Source organism: Oxyura jamaicensis, chromosome 4 (genome assembly GCF_011077185.1).
Source record: "Oxyura jamaicensis isolate SHBP4307 breed ruddy duck chromosome 4, BPBGC_Ojam_1.0, whole genome shotgun sequence".
Taxonomy (NCBI): domain Eukaryota; kingdom Metazoa; phylum Chordata; class Aves; order Anseriformes; family Anatidae; genus Oxyura; species Oxyura jamaicensis.
Window position 1 is genome coordinate 62,809,655 of NC_048896.1, and position 21,810 is coordinate 62,831,464.

Below are 21,810 nucleotides of genomic sequence, written 5' to 3' on the forward strand. Positions count from 1 at the left end.
CAGTTTATAGATTTTAGAACCAAAAAAGTGAGAAATAAAGAAACAATAAACAAGATAGTTTGCAAGGTGCCATGTGGTTCGCTCTGGCCTCTGAAGTCCTAATTTTTCCACAAAGCCTAAGTGACACAAGTGCCTTGCTGTAGTATGTCGCCACTGTAAATGTTTTGACACAAGAGCCAGCATTTAGGAGACAAATGAAGGTTCGTGCCTCACGAGCCACGCATCCCTCAGCGCTTACCAGATGTGACAGGGAGGCTGGTGGCCTGCTGCCCAGCAGGACCGGCATGCCAGCCACCCCGATTGTTAAACACAGCCACTGGCAAGCAGCTGGATACCCACATTTACATTTTTAATGCATGCTGGCCCAGCAGAGCAAGGTTTCACAGCTCATCATGCAACACCCGAACTGTATGGCCCTTTATGACAGGGGTAGGCAAACGGAAAATACTGGGGCTGCCGCAGGCAGCAGCGCTCCCAGCGAGGACTGCAGGGCCTCCCTTTCTGCCAGTAAATACTTTGTCTACTGCCAAGCAAGGCCTCCAGCCAGAAGAAGGCCGAGCGAGCAAATACTAAAGCCCTGGGCGCGGGAGTGCTCACCAGCAGCAGAGCTCCTCGCCCTGTCTCGGCCGGCTGACATGGTGGCAGCCCACAGGGGAGGCCGCTTCCTGCGGCAGGATTCCCCCTCCCTCCTTCACACAGGTTCGTTTTCAGCACAACCTGCATCTGCCTCGATACCGAACGCTATAGGCATTAACTGGTTGTGACGGTTCGGACGCTAATTAGGAATTAAAATTCCTCACGCTTGTTCCTTCTCTAAACTGTAGCCTGGAACTACCAGAGCCGATGGATTACAGAAAAGCTGTGATCAGATTTACCCTTTAAAACTATTAAAAGGTCAGGAAATGGGCATTGTTCTCACAATATTCCTGTGCCACAGACTTAATCCCGAACATCAAAAGAGAAAATCTTCCCTTCGAGTCCCTCAGTCAAGCCGGCCTGGTCACAGCTCAGCCACGTAAACATGACGGGTGGACTGGACAGGTCTCATAACTAACAACAAGTTACTTGTTGTGAAATACAGAAGTCAGTCAAAATCACAATTCTTCCTTTCACAGGAAATTGAGAAGTTTCTTCATGAAATGAAATAATCGGAAATGTTTGATTCCATAAAGAGAAAATCTTTCAATTGGAATAATTTAATGAAATTGCAAAGTCAAAATGAGATACAGTAGCCATATCAGAAGAGAAATGGTGCGATTTTTCCATTAAAAATCTGATGGAATAGATACGTTTCTGCAAACACATTTTTAGTTAAAACAGTATTTTCCAAGGAAAGGCTTTGATGAGCTGAGGTTAGCTCCAGGTCCCTTCCACTGACTGAACTGCGAAACTTTGCCACTCTCCCACAACAACTGAATCTGTTAGCAAACAGCACAAACCAGCTTAATTAAAAGCCACTTCCAGCTCTCGAGACAAGAACATGACCCACCATGCAAGAAGCGATATGCTGTCTGTGCAATGAACCATTGTGCAAAATCAAACTAGGAACAAACCATGAAGACACATTGTGTCACAGTAATTACACAGCCATCCAGCTAGAAGAAAAACAAGCACAAACAATAATTTTTCAAAGTATTTATGAAGATGTCAGTACGTTTATAAAACAAGGATACTGCACAAATTGATCCTTGACACCAGAAAGTAATAAAAAAGAAGAAACGAGACAGACATCAAAAAGTGTTTACAGAAGAACAGCAAGCCCACCCCAAATTATAATTGATTGCTGGGTATTAAAAAGTTTGTTTCACATAGCGGAAAGCTGGCTTCCACAACAAAGCAACACACAAATACAGATAAGAGAGCTTGCAATTATCCGAGTGCCAGATGTATCTGGGACAGGAGATTATCTATTTCATCTGATGTTCAAGTCAGTGTGCAACTGCACAGCATCCCAAAATAGTCACAGCATCCCAAATCAGTCACAGCATCCGAAAATACCAGACCCTCAAAGATCGGCACAGCGTTCATTGTGCAAGGTCTCTGCAACATGTCAGTGTATGTGGACACAAAATTGAACGAGGAAGAAACATCAGCTTAGGCTAATGTACTGATGACTGAGAATGTTACCAGATGAGAAAAAAATAAAAATGAGGCAGTGACCTGCAGTTTCATCACAGCAATTTGTGAAGGTTTCATCATATTTAGGATTTTTCATTCCACAAACAAATGTACCTCTCAAACGTTCTCTTAATCTAAAAGTACACTACTGAAAATTACAGATGGAAAAGCACAGAATAGTACTTGGATGACTACTGGAATGGAGAACTAGATAGGTGTTTAGAAGTGAAAGTTCAATACTGCTTTAAATGAAATAACCAAAGATTTCAGCAGATACGAACTCATGTGCACTGATGAGATCACCTCACCACAAAGATTTCCAGAATACGCTCTTACAAAGCTCTCGCTGAAACACCACTCTTCAAACCGAAAAATAAATCCTGGCAATTATTAACAGTCCCATGAACATGTTTATAGGCAGAAAACAGTAGAGGCACAATTGGCCACAAAATGTTGGAAGGCATATTACAGAATTCCTCATGGAAAACACTGTCTGCGCTTCAGAGAATAATCATGAAATTGCAGAAGTATTTGGTAGATGTGAAACGCAGGCTGGATGAAGAACAAAATCTTAGAGTAGAGAGTTTTCAACTACGAATAGCAAAAACAAAGAGCTGCAGGAAGCAATGTTTGCAGCAAATATGGCTCAAGTCATATCCATTTCCAAAACCAAATAAAATTAAGAAAAAAAAAAGTTCAAATGAGAAGCAGAACATGACAACTTCACCAGACTTTGAGAGAGTGATTCCAAGTGTGAGGCTCTCTAAGCCTCCTACATGATTCTCCATCACCTTACACAAGGTGTGCAGAAAAACCACTGTATATGGCTGCTATAGAAGCAACCGAGAACCACTATGCAGCAGGAGGCTGCAAATCCCGAATATAAACACACGTGACTGTAATTTTGCAAATGATGCTAAATGTCTATTTTGATCATTTGCTGCTGCTTGGGCTAAGGAGGGCAATGTGAACAGGAAGCTGAATGCCAGCACACCAGTGCCACAGGAAATTCCCAATTATCCTTAACTCAAGAATAGCTCTGTGCAGTACTACTCACATTTTCTTCAACTGAGCTGTCACACAATGTCCAAGTAAATAAGACTGTAACTTGAAACAGGTTATTTAACTGTATTCCCAGGCATAAACAAAATCTGCTTCCAGGAGCAGGAGACAGCGCACTACATGGCTGAGAAGCACACCAGGGCCCAGTGCACATAAAGCTGTTGAAATGTTTTGTTTGCCTTTGGACTTACTTCACTTAGGGAGTGCCTGAGCTGAGAGGTAATTTCTGTAGCCCTTTGCAGGGAGAGCTGCAGTTCAGCTGGAGTTAGTAATTGGCTTTATCATTAACACCTGTTCCTCGCGTTGTCAGCTGGGACTCTCAGAACCCACACTTGGTCATCTTCCAGATACAAAAGCATCAGGGTTTATTTAAAACTGAAATTCTAGTGGGATGCTCCACAGTGGTATTTCACTGGGCACAAGCATTTAAAGTTTGTCTGTATTCAAAGCTATGAACGTGGACAAGAGATATACAGCATCTGTGTCTCATAAGCAAATTGAATGTAACTGCAGCTCTTGAAGCACAATTTGAGATCTAGCCCTAGGAGACCTTATTGTCGTTCAGATTCTGCCAATCACCGGCTTTAAAACACAGTTAAAAATTAATGTGATAGCAATAAGAAAGCATGGAGTTTAAACTGAAATTAGTCTTTTTGGACTAGTTTTAATTAACTTGTAATTTGCAAAAAATGTTTTGACTTGCCAATTCTCTAGTTTAGAGGTATGCTATCAAAAATACTTGATTCTCCACAAAAAGGAAAATGAGAAAACTATCCACATAGATTACTACTAAACAAAAGTCAAAGTTTCTTAAAAATTGGCTTTCCTTCAAAAGTCTTTACCATTACTTGATGTGAAAGTAAGTGGAAGAAAAAAAAATTACTTTGGAGAAAGCAAAAGGGAAAGACTTTATTCTTTGTTTGTTCTCATCATTTCATTTCCTTCCCCAGGTGGTCACTATGATCGCTGTTTTCTTCTCTCTCAGTGCCATTCCAGTTAAATCCTGCAGCGTGCTCTGCTGCTTGTAGGTGAGGGCAGAAACAGCCATCTCTTCCTAGGTCATAGTTCAATTAATTGACAAGTCTTGCAGAGTGAAACCCTCCTGATATGACACACACGCAGTAGCTGAGCAAGTCCTGCTGCAGGAGAGGTTACTCAATACAGAGATATATTCAAAACTGCTGCTTACCAGTGCCAGCAATCTGCCATCCTCCTTCATAGCCAGGAAGCGATTTGCACTTACACCTTTGATTGACACCACTCCTCTTTCTTCTGCCTGAAGCTGCAGTTTGACTGTGAACAAAAAAAAAAAAGAAAAAAAAAAAAGTAAATTTTCACGTCCACGGTGATATTTCAGCACTTGACAGTGAAACCTGTTACTTCAAGTTTAAAACCAGAGCAAGCCCAAGGTAGCAAGCTATCCTGCAACAAGGGTAGCAAACTATATAGCTCTAGCTTTCTGATCCCATTTTCTCAGGGAAAAAAAAAAAAAAAAAAGCCTATTACAAATAAGTAGCTCTTGTCAAGTTGGCAAAAGCAAGCTATTCTCCTATAATGCATTTGATATATAAGCAATTAAGAAAAAAAAACACAAAATTCCTTAAAGGACCTCTTATGGCACCATTAACTGCTTATAGATGGGAACTTTTCACGTTACTTTTCTTAAGGAGGTATTTCTCAGTGTTTATAGAACAGCAGAGATGGGATGCTGCATGGAATGCTGTATGGCCAGACTGTCAGTGCTTACAGGCACGGGTCTCTATGTGCTATGGTTAAAGCTTAGGACCACTCAGGACCATACCCCCGTGGGAATTCACTAAATGTTCCAGCAGTACCTGACAGAAAAGTGTCATTTAGTTTACACTATGGCATCCAACAAGTGGTTACAGTAAGAAAACAGACAGAACTGCAGATGTAAATGAGGACAGCAACGACACAATAGTTGGCGTTATACAAATTAGGAACATGAAAAGTAGACGCATTTAAATCAATTATTAAAAAACAAAACAAACAACTGACCAGCCATTTCTTGAAAATCTGTAGGATGACACCCCACAGCTTTTAGCTAGCGCCTATGAATCAGAACAAAATTTGAACTGATTTCAAATCCAGTAGTTTAGATTAACACACACACACACACACGCACTTTCCCCTTGCCTGCGGCCTGTTTCAAGCTGTGACGATAAGGCTTCTTCCTTCCTTTTTCTTCCCTGAGTGCTCACATCACTGCACTCAGAACACCAGACGCACCAAGCCCGTCAGTGGCTAGCAGAGCTGCATGCGAGCCCCAAGTTGCATGCACATTGCATTTCTGCCTCACTTCGACACACGTGTCTGTGACCACGTAGCTCCAAGTCCAGATTTTTCAACCATTAGCTACACAGGCCTGAGAATACAACAATACAAGAAACTACACGGAGTACCCCAGAAAAGACCACCAAGCATCTTCTACATGCCTCGGGTATTTGAGGCTCAAAAGCAGTGGAACGGCTGTGCTGGAACTTCCATTTTTCTGGGAAACAAGCAGAGGAAAAGGAAGCAATGTGCATGTTGTCCTAAACCTCACAGGAGGTACCACTCTAATCCAACCATTTTAGAACATCTTCCTCTGAAAAACCTAACTTTGATTGTTTAAAACATCTCTTGAAAAGGGGAAAAGGCGCATACAGCAACTGCAGCTGGCACTCTGAGTGCTTGCAGCTTCACATGGGGTCCTGCCCCCTTATCCTCCTGCCCTCAAAGGAAAAATAAGCCTGTTCCCCACCGCTCCGGTCCATCGAGATAGCTTGCACAAGCAGTATGATTCAGTTGGATTTCTCCAAAAAAGCAAACAAACATTTCAATAACAGCAGAGCACAACTGGATTTCCCGAACAACCTAGCTTTCCCTCTGTTCTGGACAGCCACTACTTCCAGCCCATACTGGAGCCACAGACCCTCCTAACACCTAGAAGCACTCCCAGGTAAATACAGTTTCTCTGCACAATGCTGTGCTTTCATCCACACGCACTGAACAGGGATTTTTAAGAGCAACACTATTCCCATAGCAGGAAGCAAGCTCATTGCAACACAGGCATCCAAAACGAGGAATAGCTTCTCACCTTCTCGGGGCACGAAAGAGAAAGGACACTTTTGCCAAAGAACGGCCACAGCTAGAGAAAGAAGCACCAGGGTGTTTCAAGCGGGTGCTGGCTGTGTCCCCGTCAGGTGTCAGAGTGAAGGATATGACTCAGCTGGAGGGAGGCTGGCGGCGTTTCCAAACCAATGGGATTGGAACTTATTCATTCCTCTGTTTTCATCCCAGAAATTATTTTGGGAATTAGTATTAATACTAATAATATGAAAAAAATATATCTTTGGAGATGCAATGCAGAGATCTGACCACGATTAAAGCCCAGAGGGAGGAAATGACAGCGATGCTCCGTTCACCCGGGTGCGCTCAGCCACAGCCTTGCATCAGCCCGGGCTCGCTGCCGAGAGCCTGCAGCCCCTGGTCTGCTTCACCCGCAGGTCTGGTCTGCATGGCAAGGTGGGTTTTGGGCCTCAGCAGGGCAATTCTGACGGGCAGCACGGGTATACAAGCTTCATTTGCCTACCTGCTTTCAGGGAGGGTTATTGGTGGAGATGTATTATTATAAAGCCTCGCCTTTTAAACTAACAGAATAAATGTTTGAAATGATGGCAAATTTTGGAGCGGAAGCACCCCTGGAGAGTCAGAGGGAGGTTGCTGCTTATTTGCCTTTTTGGTCTGGGGGGAAAATGTTCTATGCAGTCCAAGTGAAAGACTTCTTGATTTATTTCTGCTCTCCTGAAGACAGGACTGGAGCGATCCCAACTGTAAGAATATCAGAAGATGAAACCTTCTGGATAACTACTGCAACCCCTTTGTCAAGCTTTGTAATTATTCCATTTGATCTTTCTGTAGGTACGGGCAGACACAGGAGTTTGTAATAAGCCCATTGTTTTTTATACAGAACTGAAGCCACATTGACACAAACGCTGCACTATTAAAAAGATAAAATGGTCCCTTATGAGTTACGTGCCTGTTGCCATTTTATGCAAGAAAAAAAAAAAACAAAACAAACTCAGGATTCATTAATAACACTTCCAGGGAATACTGAAACTGCAGTCATAACAAGGTGGTTGAAATGTTTCGTTTCACCCCAGAATGCCGTATCCCACACACAGCTCTCCCTGGATCACTAGGCCCACATCAGACTTGTGAACAGCTTCAGGAACTGTCAGTGCAGCTCCCTGCCTGCCGGGGAACCAGGGGGTGGAGAAGTGCTCGGACCGGGGGAATGGACTTCTGCACTGTGCCCAAGCACACAGCTTTCACCGCAGGCTTAACGAGAAACAGCTGTGTGAAGTATCTGAAAAGCAGCATTAATTACTGGAGCACGGCTATATTCCTCTTCGTGACTTTCTCTTGACAAAAAGAAAAAAAAAAAAAGCTCAGTAACTCCTACAATTTTGTACCGGGCCAGAAGTTCACATTCTGTAAAAACAAACATTTTAGAAGTTTGTAAGGTCTGCAAAAATATTTGCATAGCTCGGAGAAGCAAAAAGTGTTCCTGTTATAAAATAAAATCCTGTAGAGTTAGAAACGCACTGCAATGCTCACTAAATGCCCCCAAACCCAAACCAGTTTCTCTGGATTTCCCTTTCCAACTTGAAAAACACATGAATGAGCTGAGCCAAAGTAATACTTTAAGTCCTCCAGGTTTCAGCGTTATTTTAAGGATTTATTAAAGCAGCAGCGCTACGCTGATCTGGAGATGCCAAGACATAATACGCATTTGCTAATGAAACACATTTTGACCATGCCATCAGCCCCAAAAGCAACTCTTTTAGGCTCAGCTAGATGCAACTTAGTGCAACATAACGCTTGACACTGATGGACTGCATCTCTTACAGCCCTAAGGTCACCAGCAGCAACGCTTCAGACACAACCCATCATTTTAGACCTAGCCATAACGTTTGTCTTCAGCATACCTGAACCTCGAAACCAGCTGCATGAAGACCTTTAAAAACGAGTGGGTGATGCTAAGACACGATAGCAATCACCCCACACCTTAAAACTGCCATTACCAGCTGCCACAGCAGGGGAGATTGCCTTCCCCCTTGACAAAATGTAGATAACTGAAGGAATTTACAACCCAAAGAAGTAGCACTGAGTGTTGTGAAACAGCTAACTGACAAGTGGGGGTCCCAAAGGCACGTTTTCCCAGTTTTTTGCAGTCCTTTGGGAGGGCCCCCCCTTGCACAGCGTCACGTATCTCACTACTCACAGCCATAGTGTGCCCTTTAGTTTGGGAGGGATGCCAAGCGGTATCTTTGGGAAGATAGAAAAAATTGGGGGTTAGAAAACATGAATGGAAGAAAGATGCAGTTAAGGCACTGAATTTGAAACCTTCTGCCACAACCTTGTTAAAATGGAAGCCAAGATTATAAAAGTATCCTCAATAAAAGTCTCCTCTGAGCAGTTTCCCTGTTCCTGCATTTAGCATAGCCACAACACTTTTACCTACACAAGTGAACTGGTTACCAACCTGCCATGCGTGGATGTAACAACACGGTCCGTAATATTGCAGTGAAGATCTTCCCAGAAGACAAGATGGCAAGCCCAGAAAAAGGCACAGTACAGCTCTCTGATAAACCAAACAGATAAAAGCACAGAAAAAAAAAAAAAGGAAAAAAAAAGATGAAAAAAGAAAGATAACTAGCCACAGAAAGACAGAATTATCTCACCAAAATTAAAGTAATTGATAGATATTTATTGCCTTTGGGACAGACGTCCTTAACCAGAAAATTGTTTCTTACAGAAATACCTGGCCCAAAGCAAGCAGTGTTGACTTTCCAACTGTAGGGAAAAGAACTGTAAGAAGGTACACAATGAACAAATCTCTCCTTGCTCACCCTACAGGTGACATGAGGAGATCCCTTTACACTTCTCCTCAGAGCCACGTTTTCCAATTCCTGTGTGCCAAAGTAAAGCAAGAGGTAGGGTACCACAAGCTGGCCACAACCCCTCTGCAGTTACCTCACCCAGACAGCAGCGGCACTGCCAAGCCCCTGTAAGATCTTACAACTTCAGTGTTCAGCACAGGGAAACATGCAAAGGAGATTTTTTTTAGTTATGGGTCCAGAGATTTTATTTTTTTTCAGTCATTCCGTTACTGTGAGTTTCTCTCAAGTTTTGCAAAAGGACTCCCATGCAAAAATAAAAAATAATCACAACCTGTTTGTCATCCTCTGCAGCTGCAAAGTGCTTTCCATGGGCAAACTGCATCCAAATCCCTTCTGCAGCTGCTGAGGGTGGTGAATCCCATTTGCAAAGTACAGGAATTCTGCACCTTATGGGCAGCTGAGCCGAAAGCTAACTGGGGATCCACAGCAACCTCTGCATCTCAATGCAACAGTCAAATGGAGAACTTAGGAGGGTGCTGTGGAAAGTGGTTGTAAATGTAGGTGAACCATAGCTGAGCCAAAACACAGGAATTCTAGGTCCTATGGAAATTCTGACCACGTTCATTTTTGACAGGACCTTTTTCCAGGGGGTCTGACTGGGAAAAAGGAGGCCTAACCCAGCACCCAGCTGTCTGACATGCACATCCGAGGCATCACTAAGGCTTAGTGCAGCCTTCTAGAGCTGTACGGGTAACCTCATCCTCAGAGCTGCCAGAATTGATTTTGATTTAGTTATATGCTCCTAACGCTAACTGCATCTCTATACAGCAGATTATGTAAGCAGCCATTAACATGGACAACACATCACTCTGGATGCGGCTTGAGTGCGTTGCACAAGTATTAAAACAGGACAGAGGTGGGACATGGTCTCACAGCAGGCAGAGGCTGTGTTAACAATATGTATACACTGATGGATACATACACAAATGATTATACAAGAAAAAAGCCTGTTTTTTTTTTTTTTTTTTTAGCCAGCCTCCTTTCCATTACCACATGACATTTTCAGGTGCACTCCAGCTAGTGGCACTCAGGCAAAGGGATTCTCACCAGCATCTGAAAGATCTGAAAGACAGAAGGACTTTGGGACCTTTTTAATTCTAAGGCAATCCAAAGAGACCAAACCTCTTCAAGGCCATCCCAGGATGTACACATTCAGCAGGTTCAAGAATTTCCCTCTTCCCCCTTCAAGATCAGGCCAGGACCCCATAGCAAGCGATGTGTTCCTGCCCTGCGACCAGCACAGACTCCTGCAGGCATTCATGTCATTATCAGACCATGGACAAAAGTCATTAGCAGACCGTGGACAAAAGATTACAGTTACACCTACATGACTAAGGATACCTGGTCGGGGCAGATTGACAAGTTGCAGGTTAAACTGGCCAGCATATCTGAGAAAGGGTTGTAAATGGGCATTTATTTCACCATTAAGAGAAGCTTTTCTAAGAATATGAACGAATCTGAAAACTGAAGTGTTATTTAGTAGCCTTGTGGTTGGCAGGGCTTCCATCACATCTGTGCTATAAACTGCATCTTCCCCACACTTGCTTGAAGAGCTCAAAAATAATTTCCAATTCCGTTCTGTGTACTCCAGTAATGAGCCAAGTAGCACCACGCAGACAGAAAAGATGCTTGCAGACGTGGAGAATGCAGCAGCTGTGTACATTTTCCAAAAAGTCTTTTATTGTCCTGAGTGCCAGAACTGAAATGTTACGTGTAAGATGAAAGCTCCTAAGCCCTTTTACGGGACTTATCCTCCCAAGCCCGCAAAGGTTCTGCAAGGCCCAGACCAAATAATACTGCACTGACTTAAATGATCCCAAATGGTCTCACTACTCTGCATCACGAAGGGTTCATCCAAAAAACTCCTTGAAAATCTGTTTATTTAGGAGATCTTGGCAGAATCTAGCAACCTAATAGTTCAGAACGAGAGAGCTGCCCATTCTGGAAGTCACTCGCTGCTGAGCTAGTACCACCTTTCTCACGCATTCCCAGTCAGACGTGTGCTGGCAGCTGCGGCGGAGCAGTGCCGCGGAGCAGTGCCGCCAGCCTCCTGCATCCCGAGCTCCTTGCCCGGGGCACTCGCTGGGCGCCACGGCATGTGCTGTTGTTTTGCTCAGAGCAGCTGCATTGACTAAGATGCCACAGTGTATCGCAAAGGAAGAGGGAAACCAAAGGTCACAGTGGGGAAAGAAAGGTGCAGAAACATTACAGGGAAAAAAAAAAAAAAAAAAAGTGGTGAGGGTGCGGTACTGAAGCTTGAGACAAAGCCCTGCACCTCAAGGAGGTGGAATTTGAGATGTATTAGCCAAAGGGATTTGTAACATCTCCTTTTTCCTACTCCTTCACAAGGAAATGGGAAATCTGCCTACTGTATCAGGGTAACCCTAAAATAAAAGTATGCCAGGAGCTCCTGGCTTTGGATACACTCACTCAGCAAATGAAGGTGTAATTAAAGCCTAAGTTACTCCTGCACTACAATCAACCTAGCAGAGATGACTGCAGGCTTCAATGTAGGCATACCCATGGCCTCACAGAACCACACCAAATGCAGGTCCGACAGGCCCTGTCTCACATAAACTGCCTTCTTAACACAGGAGGAGAGAGAAGCTCTTTTCATGACTACACCACTACTAGCTCCCTGGGAGAACGCGATGGGAAGGACAATGCTTTTCCAAGGGGAAGCTGGGCCCCAAAACAATGGCCAGCTCATGCTCCAAGAGTTTACGTGCACGTAGTGAACATCTCGAGAGCAAACACACAGTACCCAGAGGCAGCAAGTAACAGAGCAGCTCAGGGACCCTGGAAAAAGAGGAGGAATCCAACACTACTACAACCCCGTTTTCACTAGTATACGGCTGCTTTGTTTGAACTGCAAAGGTCATGAGCCAAACACCTCGCTCTCAGTTTACAAGAAGGGAGAGTTTCTGTACCCCCTGAAAAGCCCCAGGCTGCACGTCCCTGGATCAATGACTAGCATTACTGCAGCCTCTGCTGCTACGGAAAAGCTAAATCCAAGCCAAAGGCTCAGGGCCCATCTCCAACATATTTGCAGAGGCCCTGTAAGGAAAACCCTTCCATGAGGCCCCCGAACAACACCGCTGTGGTGAAGCTGTTGCGCCAGCCCCACATCGGTTGTCCTGCAGCTCGGAAAGGAACAGAGCAGCGACGATTCTGCTGTCTCGCTGCTGTGGAAGTGGCTCGCCTTTGGAGGGCATAAACATCAGAAATGCGAAGAAGTTCAGAAAACGAGCTAAATAGAAGCCAACGATGTGTTGCTAAATGCAACGCCCTCCTGCATACTTGGTGGCAGAAGCTGCTGATTCCTTTGTGCTTGGCGCAGCTTCTATCCCTAGCCAGGTGCTCAAGTGAGGCACAATCAGACGTGTTTGCTCCACACCTAACATCCTAAACCCTCCCAAACACAAGGGCAGGTTCAAAGACACACGTGTACACACACACAGATTAATACCCCCTACTTTGGCATTTCCAGAGCCAGGCAAAACTGTCCTGTGGGTCAGATCCAAACCTCAGCCCACGTGCCAGTGATGCCCACTGAACCTTATTTCTAGGAATTAGAAACATCTTTGGCCGCATTTCTCCCATATGTAGCCTACAACCCTTTTTAATGTGCCTTTCTCACAGGCATATTAATGCCTTCCACTGGCTGACAAGCTTTGCATACAAGGCATCCCCAGTCCAGAGACTGCAAACGTGAAAGCAATTCTCTGCTTGCTTTCATAGGCTGGTTGTAAAACAACCCTGCCACGGGCAGAGCTGCTGAAGCAGACACCGCCTAAACCCCCAAACACGTGCGCAGGGCAGACAGGAGAAACACAAGTAAACAGCAAGCAAGCCTCGGCAGAAGAGGTGGTCTTTTCAAAAACAAAAACCACAGAAGAGCCACCAAAAAACTCGAGCAAACGAAGTGTCACACTGAGAAACAGTGAGTCACGCTCCTGTACAAAGGCACACTTCTTCGCTTTCGCATGACAGCATCCCAAGTGTATCTTTTTCCTTTTTGCCAGCCAGAGGCATAAAACCACTTGCAGACAGACCTAAGGTCTTTAAAATGTAAACATCCACAACAAAAATACACACTCCTGAACTATGAGCACTTTGAAAAGTTCCGGTTACACTTAAGAGTAAATCCAAGGCTTTAAACAGAATAACAACTTGTGGAATCAGCTATCAAGCCACTAAACCAGCCTACCACACAAAGCGTGCATTCACAGGCTTTAGGAGCTTTCATCAAAGCATTACAAATACTAAACACAATGAAAATTATTTCCCTATTCAGATTCTCCATCTATTTTCATTTATATCCCACCTCCGATTCCCACAAATGTCCAACTCCACCTAACACATACCTATCACACGGGGAATCCTCCTCAGGAAACACTGATCACCGAACGCGCAGCATCCTCAAACACTCCCTACAAACTCCATACAACAGAAGGTAAAGTCATCCTGCAGAATAATAATTTCAGAATCATGTAACACTTCTGGAGTTCCCATGTGCTGCTTACAAAACACAACTCGCGTATTCTGTGCTGCTGAGTCAAGTAAGCAGCGATCGCTTGGCATTACGTCAGGATTTCAAGTGCCAGCACTGCCAATGCAGCATCTTATAAAGGTATTCTAAATACCTACCCGTCATTGTTTGCAGTCTCCTTGTCGCTGTAGATGAACTGACTGCATCACTTCAAGTCAGGAGGGCAAAACCGAGTAGAAAAAATTACCAGCTTTACCAAAGAACCATTACTGGGTACTGGCAATAAAGCCCAACCTCTAAGTACCAATGAATTTAACCCAAATACTTGATGGAGGACAATGTTTTAGGCTTTATTATCAAACCCATGAATGCATGTACACATGTATTTTAGGATTTGTCCTGAAGGACCTGTTTTAACAAGAATGAAGTAATTCTTCATGTTTCTTTAAACCGCTTTCACTTAATTTAGCATTCACAAAAGTAAGTGGTGAAATAGCCACTTTCAGTTGTTCAGCTTTGGAACAAAGCTGCTGTAACAGCCTAGCCCACGTAACATCACTGAGTAACGTCAGAAGATGCATATGGAATTTGTAGAATTTAAGCTCTTTATATCTATCGTGTGTTCACTAAAGTCATAAAAGCTACGAACTGCTTTTCACTTGCAGCAAAATAAACACATAAAAGCAGAGACAAAATGAAGCAAGGCAAAGAACATTACTCGGAAGACAGAGAAGGTAAAACATAGCAATTTTAAAAGGTATTTTTCGGTGCTCCTATACTCAAACAGTAAGTACCCAGTAGCACACAGTGTTTTAGGGATGTCAGAGCAGTGGACGACTGATTCAGATGAGATGAAAGGGAAAGGCTGCCACAGCAGCAGTATGAGATTAACACTTCATAGATATAATAAGCTCCAAGTGTTACAGATGGAAAGGAAAAACTACATTTCAAAAATGCCAAGAATCATCATCAGCTGGATTTCAGGAGAGTCTGAAACACAGTGGTAAAAGAGGAACTGTGTCACGCATCCAGGGTGCCAGAGACACAGCACAGCTGAAGGGAGGAGGAAGAAACAACAAGCTGATAGATAGGGAGCTGAAAAGTTGCTCTTTGGAGCTATTTGCTCTGAATCCAGCCAAAAGGGTAAGAGACAGTTACCATGTTGGTTTTTGCACTTCCCCCGTCTCCAGTACCAATGAAAAGATGGCTTATCAGAATCAACTGCTGACTCTTCAATAAATATTTGTGAAAAGTCAAGTAAAAGCAATCAAAATCCACACACATGCACGCGGCATTTCACTGGTGCCTGTTCACCTAGTTTGCTGCAAGGACAATGCAAAGACAACGCTGAGCCTTACTTCATCCTCCATCTATTTAACCCCCTTCCATCAGGCTGCGTATCCACCCAATGCTGACATTTAAATCACGCACCCTCAGGGGAACAGCGCGGGCTGCACACCATGAGGCCAACAAAGGACAGCAGCTGTCAACCACTGCTGACCCAAAATAACAGCAAACCAGAGTCTTCACAGAAAGGCCTGACCTTGCTTTTGAACGCAGTGTAATGAGATGGGTTTTGTGTGAAACCAAAATCCCCAACGCCAAAAACTAAAACACATGCTGCACTTTCAGATTTTCCTGCAAGCATTTAGGTTACAATAAATAATTAGTATTATTACTAACGTTAAATACTATTAAATAATTAGTATTTAGGTAACATTAATTAATTAGTATTTAGGTAACTTTAACAGCCCCTGATGGTGGCTTGGAGGAGGCAGACAGAATTCACCATGGGACCGGGCCTGTGCTGGGGAGCCAAGAACTTGGGCCTACAGGCACATGGCCTACAGGACCCTATGGAAAGGGATCATGACAAAGTCACTTCCCTGTCTTTCACTTCTTCCAAATAAAAACCCAGTGTGCACTGCTTATTCTGAACACCTTCATATCATACTGGAAGGGACACAAGCACTGTCCTGACAAGAGAAGAGACTTCACGATCTGCAGCCTGTAAGGACAGGCCTGCTCGGCTCTCTGCTGCTTCAGCCGGCCCACTACCAGTACTGTGCAGGTTTCAGTCTGTTTGCTGGTTTGTATCTCCACACTGTTCCTGACTTAACTGCAAAAGCATATCCCCCGTGTATCCCTATGGCTACAGGCACCACCAACAGCACCGTCTCACCTTGTGCCACACCAAGTCACCAGGCAGGCCTGATGTCTCTCCCTCCAAACAACTACATTTTCCTCTTGTTAAAGTTAAAACTGCAAAGGCGGGACAGCACTGTAGACCGCTTCAGCTTTTATGAATCTTCGAAGGACACGAGCATTGTGGGCCTTTTTTCCTAAATTTTCCCAAATAAACTACATTTCTGTCAGTAAAATGTCCATACGGATCCTGTAAAAAATTGCAAAACCATGAAGTGAATACTTCGCATATACATATTGAGAGGCAAGGCCAGATGCATGTTTAGCTGTTCATCCCAAATGCTCCACTCAAGTTAGTGAATGCCAATGGACTGAATCCACATGCTATTTCCCAGAAACTGCTCTGCCTGACACGTCTGTGCAGCAGGATACCCTAAGACACCTGCCAACACAGATGACAGCTTCTCCTTTTACATCTTCTATATGACCCTTGCTGCCTGCTTCTTCACACTAAAGTATGCTTTCGTTTTTGTATCCCTCTCTCTTAGGTATCCCTCCTAGGTGTTGATACCCATAGATATCAACAGGACTGCCCTAGGGATGCATTGCACAAAACTACGCTACAGGTGCGAAATCTACATCCAGAAATATCAGAGTCAGTCCTGCTCTTCCCAGAGCTGTGGGTCTGTGCAAACACTCACTGTAAAACAGTCCTAAAACGACTATTCTAACCTGACACGTAATTGAGGTGCAACCTCTGGCCTGATGGTGAACTCTGTGCTAGAAGCGGTGCCAACCACAGCACAGCTGAAGCTGGGCAGGGGGAAAGGGAAGAGACCACCCCTTTTAGCTGCAGAGACTCCTTAGGTCAGATGAAGTATCTAGCCAGAGGACCTCCTGGTTAGTCAGCACTGACAGAGTGCTGACTATTTGGTATTTGTACCTGTATTTGGACGTCACCAAATACAACACTGAGGAAGGAAAAAAAAAAAAGGATTAAAATAAAGCGAAAAGGGGAAATTTGAAATACCCAGGAGACTTCAGTATTTACTCCCCAGTATCCAGAATCACCAAGAAAAGATAGTCTGCCAAAAAAAAATGGTGACAGTCTCAAGAGGTGCTACCAACATTTCCCCCAACGAGGCATACCACATGCCAGCCAAGGTGCTATGCCGCCTCCTTCCAGAGCCTCACCAGTACATTTAGAGTGTTAAGAACACTTACCAGGAAAAATAACCCCAGGGCTACACCACACAGAGAATGGCAAGAGGACTTCTATTAATAAAACACATTGGTGCAAAAACTTTTCCAAGTGAGCACTGAGCATTGTGGGCACCAGGCTGGTCAGCTGGAGAGCAGAAAGGATAGATCAGAGAAACAGACTGCAGATATTTCAAGCTGTATCGCAGCTGACAGCTCTCCTTGCTTTTACAAAACACATTACCACACATGATTTTATAGCCAGGAATATCAGGATTTTGTGACTTTCACCTTCCAGCTTGAATCCAGATGACTACTGTTTTATGAAACCTGCTCAAGTCTCATCACAAAAGGTAAGCTACAAGATCCGTAACACAGGAACATCACCCGACATCATATTGTTATTGCAAATGACTACAGAGTCTAGTTCCTAGTTTGCCCTCTCCTACTATCCTTAGTATCTTTCCCCTTTGAGTGACTCAAGAAATGTGGTTTTGAGCTCTAAAAGTCAAACATGAGTGATAATTTCATACAGGATCACTCAACCAGAAGTGTACCATGGTAGTTTGTGTAAGATGACCTCCACCCAGCTTTGTAGACATCATCTCATTTATACACTCGGACGAGCATATCAGCCTGTAGTCAGAACCTGACCCTACCCTGAACAAACAAAACAAATACATAAGATAATAATCCTGAAATGGCATCAGCACTCCGGACAGTCACCCTTTAGATATTTTTATTGAAGAGCAGCAGAAGAGACAGGCTGGAACTCCAGTTCACCCATACAGTGTCACAAAACACCCTATTTAAAAAGACAAATAATGAGAGCTACTTTATTTTGAAATGCACCGTCTTAAATGGACACTAATAAGAGTAAAGGTTATTTATTCTCAACCACAATTGAATTGCAATCCCATTACAGACTTCTGGGCTTCAAAAGTTGTGCCATAAGTATTTCAAATATCACTTACTATAAATATCCAAATCAGAGATTTCATGCAACTATCTGCTTTTTCAGGAACAGTAACTTGAGCATCCTCAGGATTTATTTTTTTCCAATTGCACTATGGTTATATAGCCCATTCTGGTTTTAGTAAGTAATGACGCCAAACATGATGCCACCAACAGTAAAAAAGCTCCATCATTTCTAGGGTTATACATCAGTAGTACAGCTGATCGCCTCCCAATTATTTTGAAACAACACACAGCCAGTGATCTGAGAATAATGCTCCCAAGAGCATTAAAAGAAAGAAGTAATAATCAGAATACAAATTTCATAAATCACGAGTTACGGATGGATTCATTGATTCGGTTCTAACTGCTTGAACGGGTGAAGAAATACCAGAAAATATTTTTCTGGGGAATAAAAAGGGAGAAAAAGGGAAAAAATGCTAAGCTCGGGGAAAAAAACTTTCAAAGAAACTGTCTCATTACAAGTTTCACTTAAGCGTTTTAACAGCCTTAAATGTGCTGAAACCACTGGACAATTACTTTTATAAACTGCTTGCCACATATGATGGCAAACCAAGGGACTTGGGAGTAGCTTACAGAAAAAAGATGAGGATTTAAAATGCAGATTGAAAGACTAATTAATTAACAAATAATTAAATGGAATTCTGTCTCCCAAAACAGGGGTGGAGCAGGTCCCTGCCTTTTAGAAAATACAACAGGTATATTTATTCCGTGAAAACTGCACAAGAAACTAAGGCATTTTTCCAGGCTTTCCCTGGGACTGTTAATTCAACTGCCCAAACCAGTGCTAAATCTCTTCTTGCCCACTCAACTGCCTCTGCACTTGACACTCCTCTTGCTTTTATTATGGAAGATAAACTTGAACACCTTTTAAAAAACTTTGGTAATATACACCAAACATGAAGTAAAAAAAAATAATAAGAAAAAAGCTTTTAATTTAACTGCAATTTTTGCTCTTCATCTAGTATGCCAAAAGAAATCATATCTATAAAAAATAAAAACACTACTAAAATACTTGACCTTTTGTAAAATGTTTTTCAACATATCTCCACAAGATGAACTTTTTAGGATCAGCTGCACAATTCTGAGCATTTATTAGCCGAATAAAACCATTAGCAGTTTGATCTCATTTGCTTGATGAGCAATTCACAAATATGTAGCTCTACTTTACCGAGTTGACAAACATCTGAAAGTCTTCACCGTGCCTTCACCAAATATTATACTCGTGCAGCTGCAGAGTTTTTACCAGAAGTCTTAATATACCCACCTAAGGGGACCATAAAGATAGCTTTTGCAAAAATTTGCATTTCTGTGAGTACCTCCATAATTTGAGTGTATTTTGTCAAAATCCTACATGTTATCTGCATTTGCCATTCATCTATAGCTGCGTAATGGCTACACATGAGCTGGACTGCTTTTTCTGTTAACATGAGTATTTTAGTACCTTAAGCACTCGCAATTTGTAAAGCCCCTAAGAACTTTTAAGGGCTAAATCCTGCCCTCTAGTGTACCCGTGGACAGCCGTGCCCTGGGAACCTTCCCCGCTCCAACCAGCGTTATCCAACCCAGGCACAAAACAGTCAGGAGACAGGACAACTCCCTGCCTGCCTGGGGGCATCTCTCGTTTACCTCACTCCATCTTCAGAGCCCACCCGCTACTCAACCATAGACCTCTGGTGTAGGTAAAAGTTGCCCAATTTTGAGTAAGAGGATTAGCAGATGTGATGACAGATGAGAGAACAGCCATCTCATCCCTTGGCAGCACACTTGCTTCGGTGTGCCCAGCCAACGTAGGCAGTCTGTCCCTCATTTAATTATTTTACCTTGCGGTGCCAAGGAGAAAACATTACGACAGTATTTCAATGACAAATAAAGTCAGCCAAAGACACACAGGAAACATATTCTCAACTTTCCTGCATGCAGGCTCTGTGCTACCTCATTCCCTAAAGCCAACTACATCTGAGAGCTGGGAAGAATTTCTGTCTTGACTATGTTGCAAAGCATTAGTGTTTGGCACAACAGCTAAGGTCTGTGCAATAGATCAAAGGTAATGCAAAATAAGTCTGCTTTCAGAGAGACTTGGGTAGAAGCAATATATTCAGAAGTTTAGATTTAGGGCCAGATTAAAACAAAAAAAAAAAAAAAAAAAGTCAACTCTCACCTACTGATAGGATTTGGAACAGGATGCCCTATTAATAGTTCTGGCCACGTCCATGGGACACCAAAACAGGAGAGATCTTCTGAGTCCTAAATAACTTAAGCACCTATATAAAACTCAGCATTGGGCACAGAACCATCACACTAAATCGCTTAGCTCGTTCTCTTCCATTTGCATGACTTTGCAGTAAGTTTTGTATCTTCCTCACTAAGCTGCTATACTCTAAAAGCAAATACTTCAATATATTATATCAAAAACCTTTAGAGAGCTTAACTATCTAAATGTTATGATACAAGTAACTCATAACATTAACAACTACTTATGAAAAGAACTTTCTTCGGAAGAAATTTTCCTGGACCAATATTACCCTATTTTACATTTTCTTGACATATTTTTGGAAAGGTAATTAGGTATTTCAGACATTTGCAGGGTTGATAAAGCTCACACTGCTGAATCCCTTCTGAGTGACTGACTGGAGCCTTGTCATCTCATTAACAAGTGGACAAAAATGGCTCAGGATTCCTTGGATGCCTTGTTTTATACTTGTCATGAAATAGAGCAGCTTGAGAAATTATGGAAATATACAAATGCCGACCATTCCTCAGCGAGGCAAACTGAAGGGAAACCAGCTGTGCTATGAGACATTTCATAAAACGTATGGCTAAGCGTTCCTTTCCCATTCCCGTTCCTTTTCCCCGTCACCAGCGCTGCAGTCTCTTTGAGACAAGCACCTCCAGAGCGTTTCTGAAAGCCTTTCCAGGAAGAATGGCTTCTTTGTACTTTTTCCTCAATATAAACCAAACGTTGTTGATCAACAAACAGGACTTGATTTTTTTTGTTGTTTTGCTTTACAAAACAAAACCCTAAGAAAGTGCCTTCTGTTTTCTGTTAGTCTGAAATATACCTCTTTGGGGAAAAAAAAATGTCAACAAATCCCTTGGGTGTGTCCAAAGGGGCACTTCACTGATGTCACTGTGCAGCACGCATCGGATGTGGCAATATCGACCATCGCAGATGTATTGTCCTGCTCTTTCGCTACGTGAATCATATGACTCCTCTCCTCCAGCACACAGGGCATAAACTTCCATTCCTTCATTTCACTGACGACACAATTATGAATAAACCCAAGTGAATGGGGTGAGTGTAAAACAGTCAAAACTCTTGATGCCAAGACATAAAACAGACTATATACTTCGAACAAGCTGTCCTTACTGCTTGCAACAGAATGGGGGAGGCAAAAAAGGACATGGATAATGGAAATTTGTTTACAGTATTAGACTTAGGTCTGAAACGTAGAGTCATTCACCTTCTACAACAAGGGTTCCCTTTGAAAGTAAAAATGAGGGCGTGCTAATCAAATGCTATTTTGTATAATTAATTTGTAATAGCAGTTACCACGAGAATCTCTAACTGTCCTTTAACTAGTTTTCTAGATCAAATTCTCGGCACCCAGTACATCTCTTTTTTCAAAATCCTCTTATAAAACCTTTTATTTAAACCTAGAAAGCCTTCGTGATTTGAGGTGTATATTTTCTTTGCTATTTTTTTTTAAAGTCTTTTCACATTGTCTTCGATTTACGTCTTCTCTTTACCATCTGTCATGCCAATGTGACCCGCCAGGAATACCACAAGATTTCACAGGGACTTCCACAGCGCAGCGTTCACCAGATCAGAGTTCAACACTACAGATT

The 21,810-nt window shown here is 42.9% G+C and overlaps 1 protein-coding gene across 2 annotated transcripts in view; it reads right to left on the reverse strand.

Annotated features, from left to right (window-relative positions):
- The window catches only part of FGF2 (fibroblast growth factor 2), a 28,160-nt gene that overhangs the window by 3,414 nt on the left and 2,936 nt on the right, over positions 1 to 21,810 (reverse strand). For both annotated transcript variants that reach the window (XM_035326069.1, XM_035326068.1), the window contains exon 2: positions 4,370 to 4,473. In XM_035326069.1, coding sequence (XP_035181960.1) covers positions 4,370 to 4,473 — 104 coding nt within the window. The remainder of the gene's footprint in view (positions 1 to 4,369; positions 4,474 to 21,810) is intronic.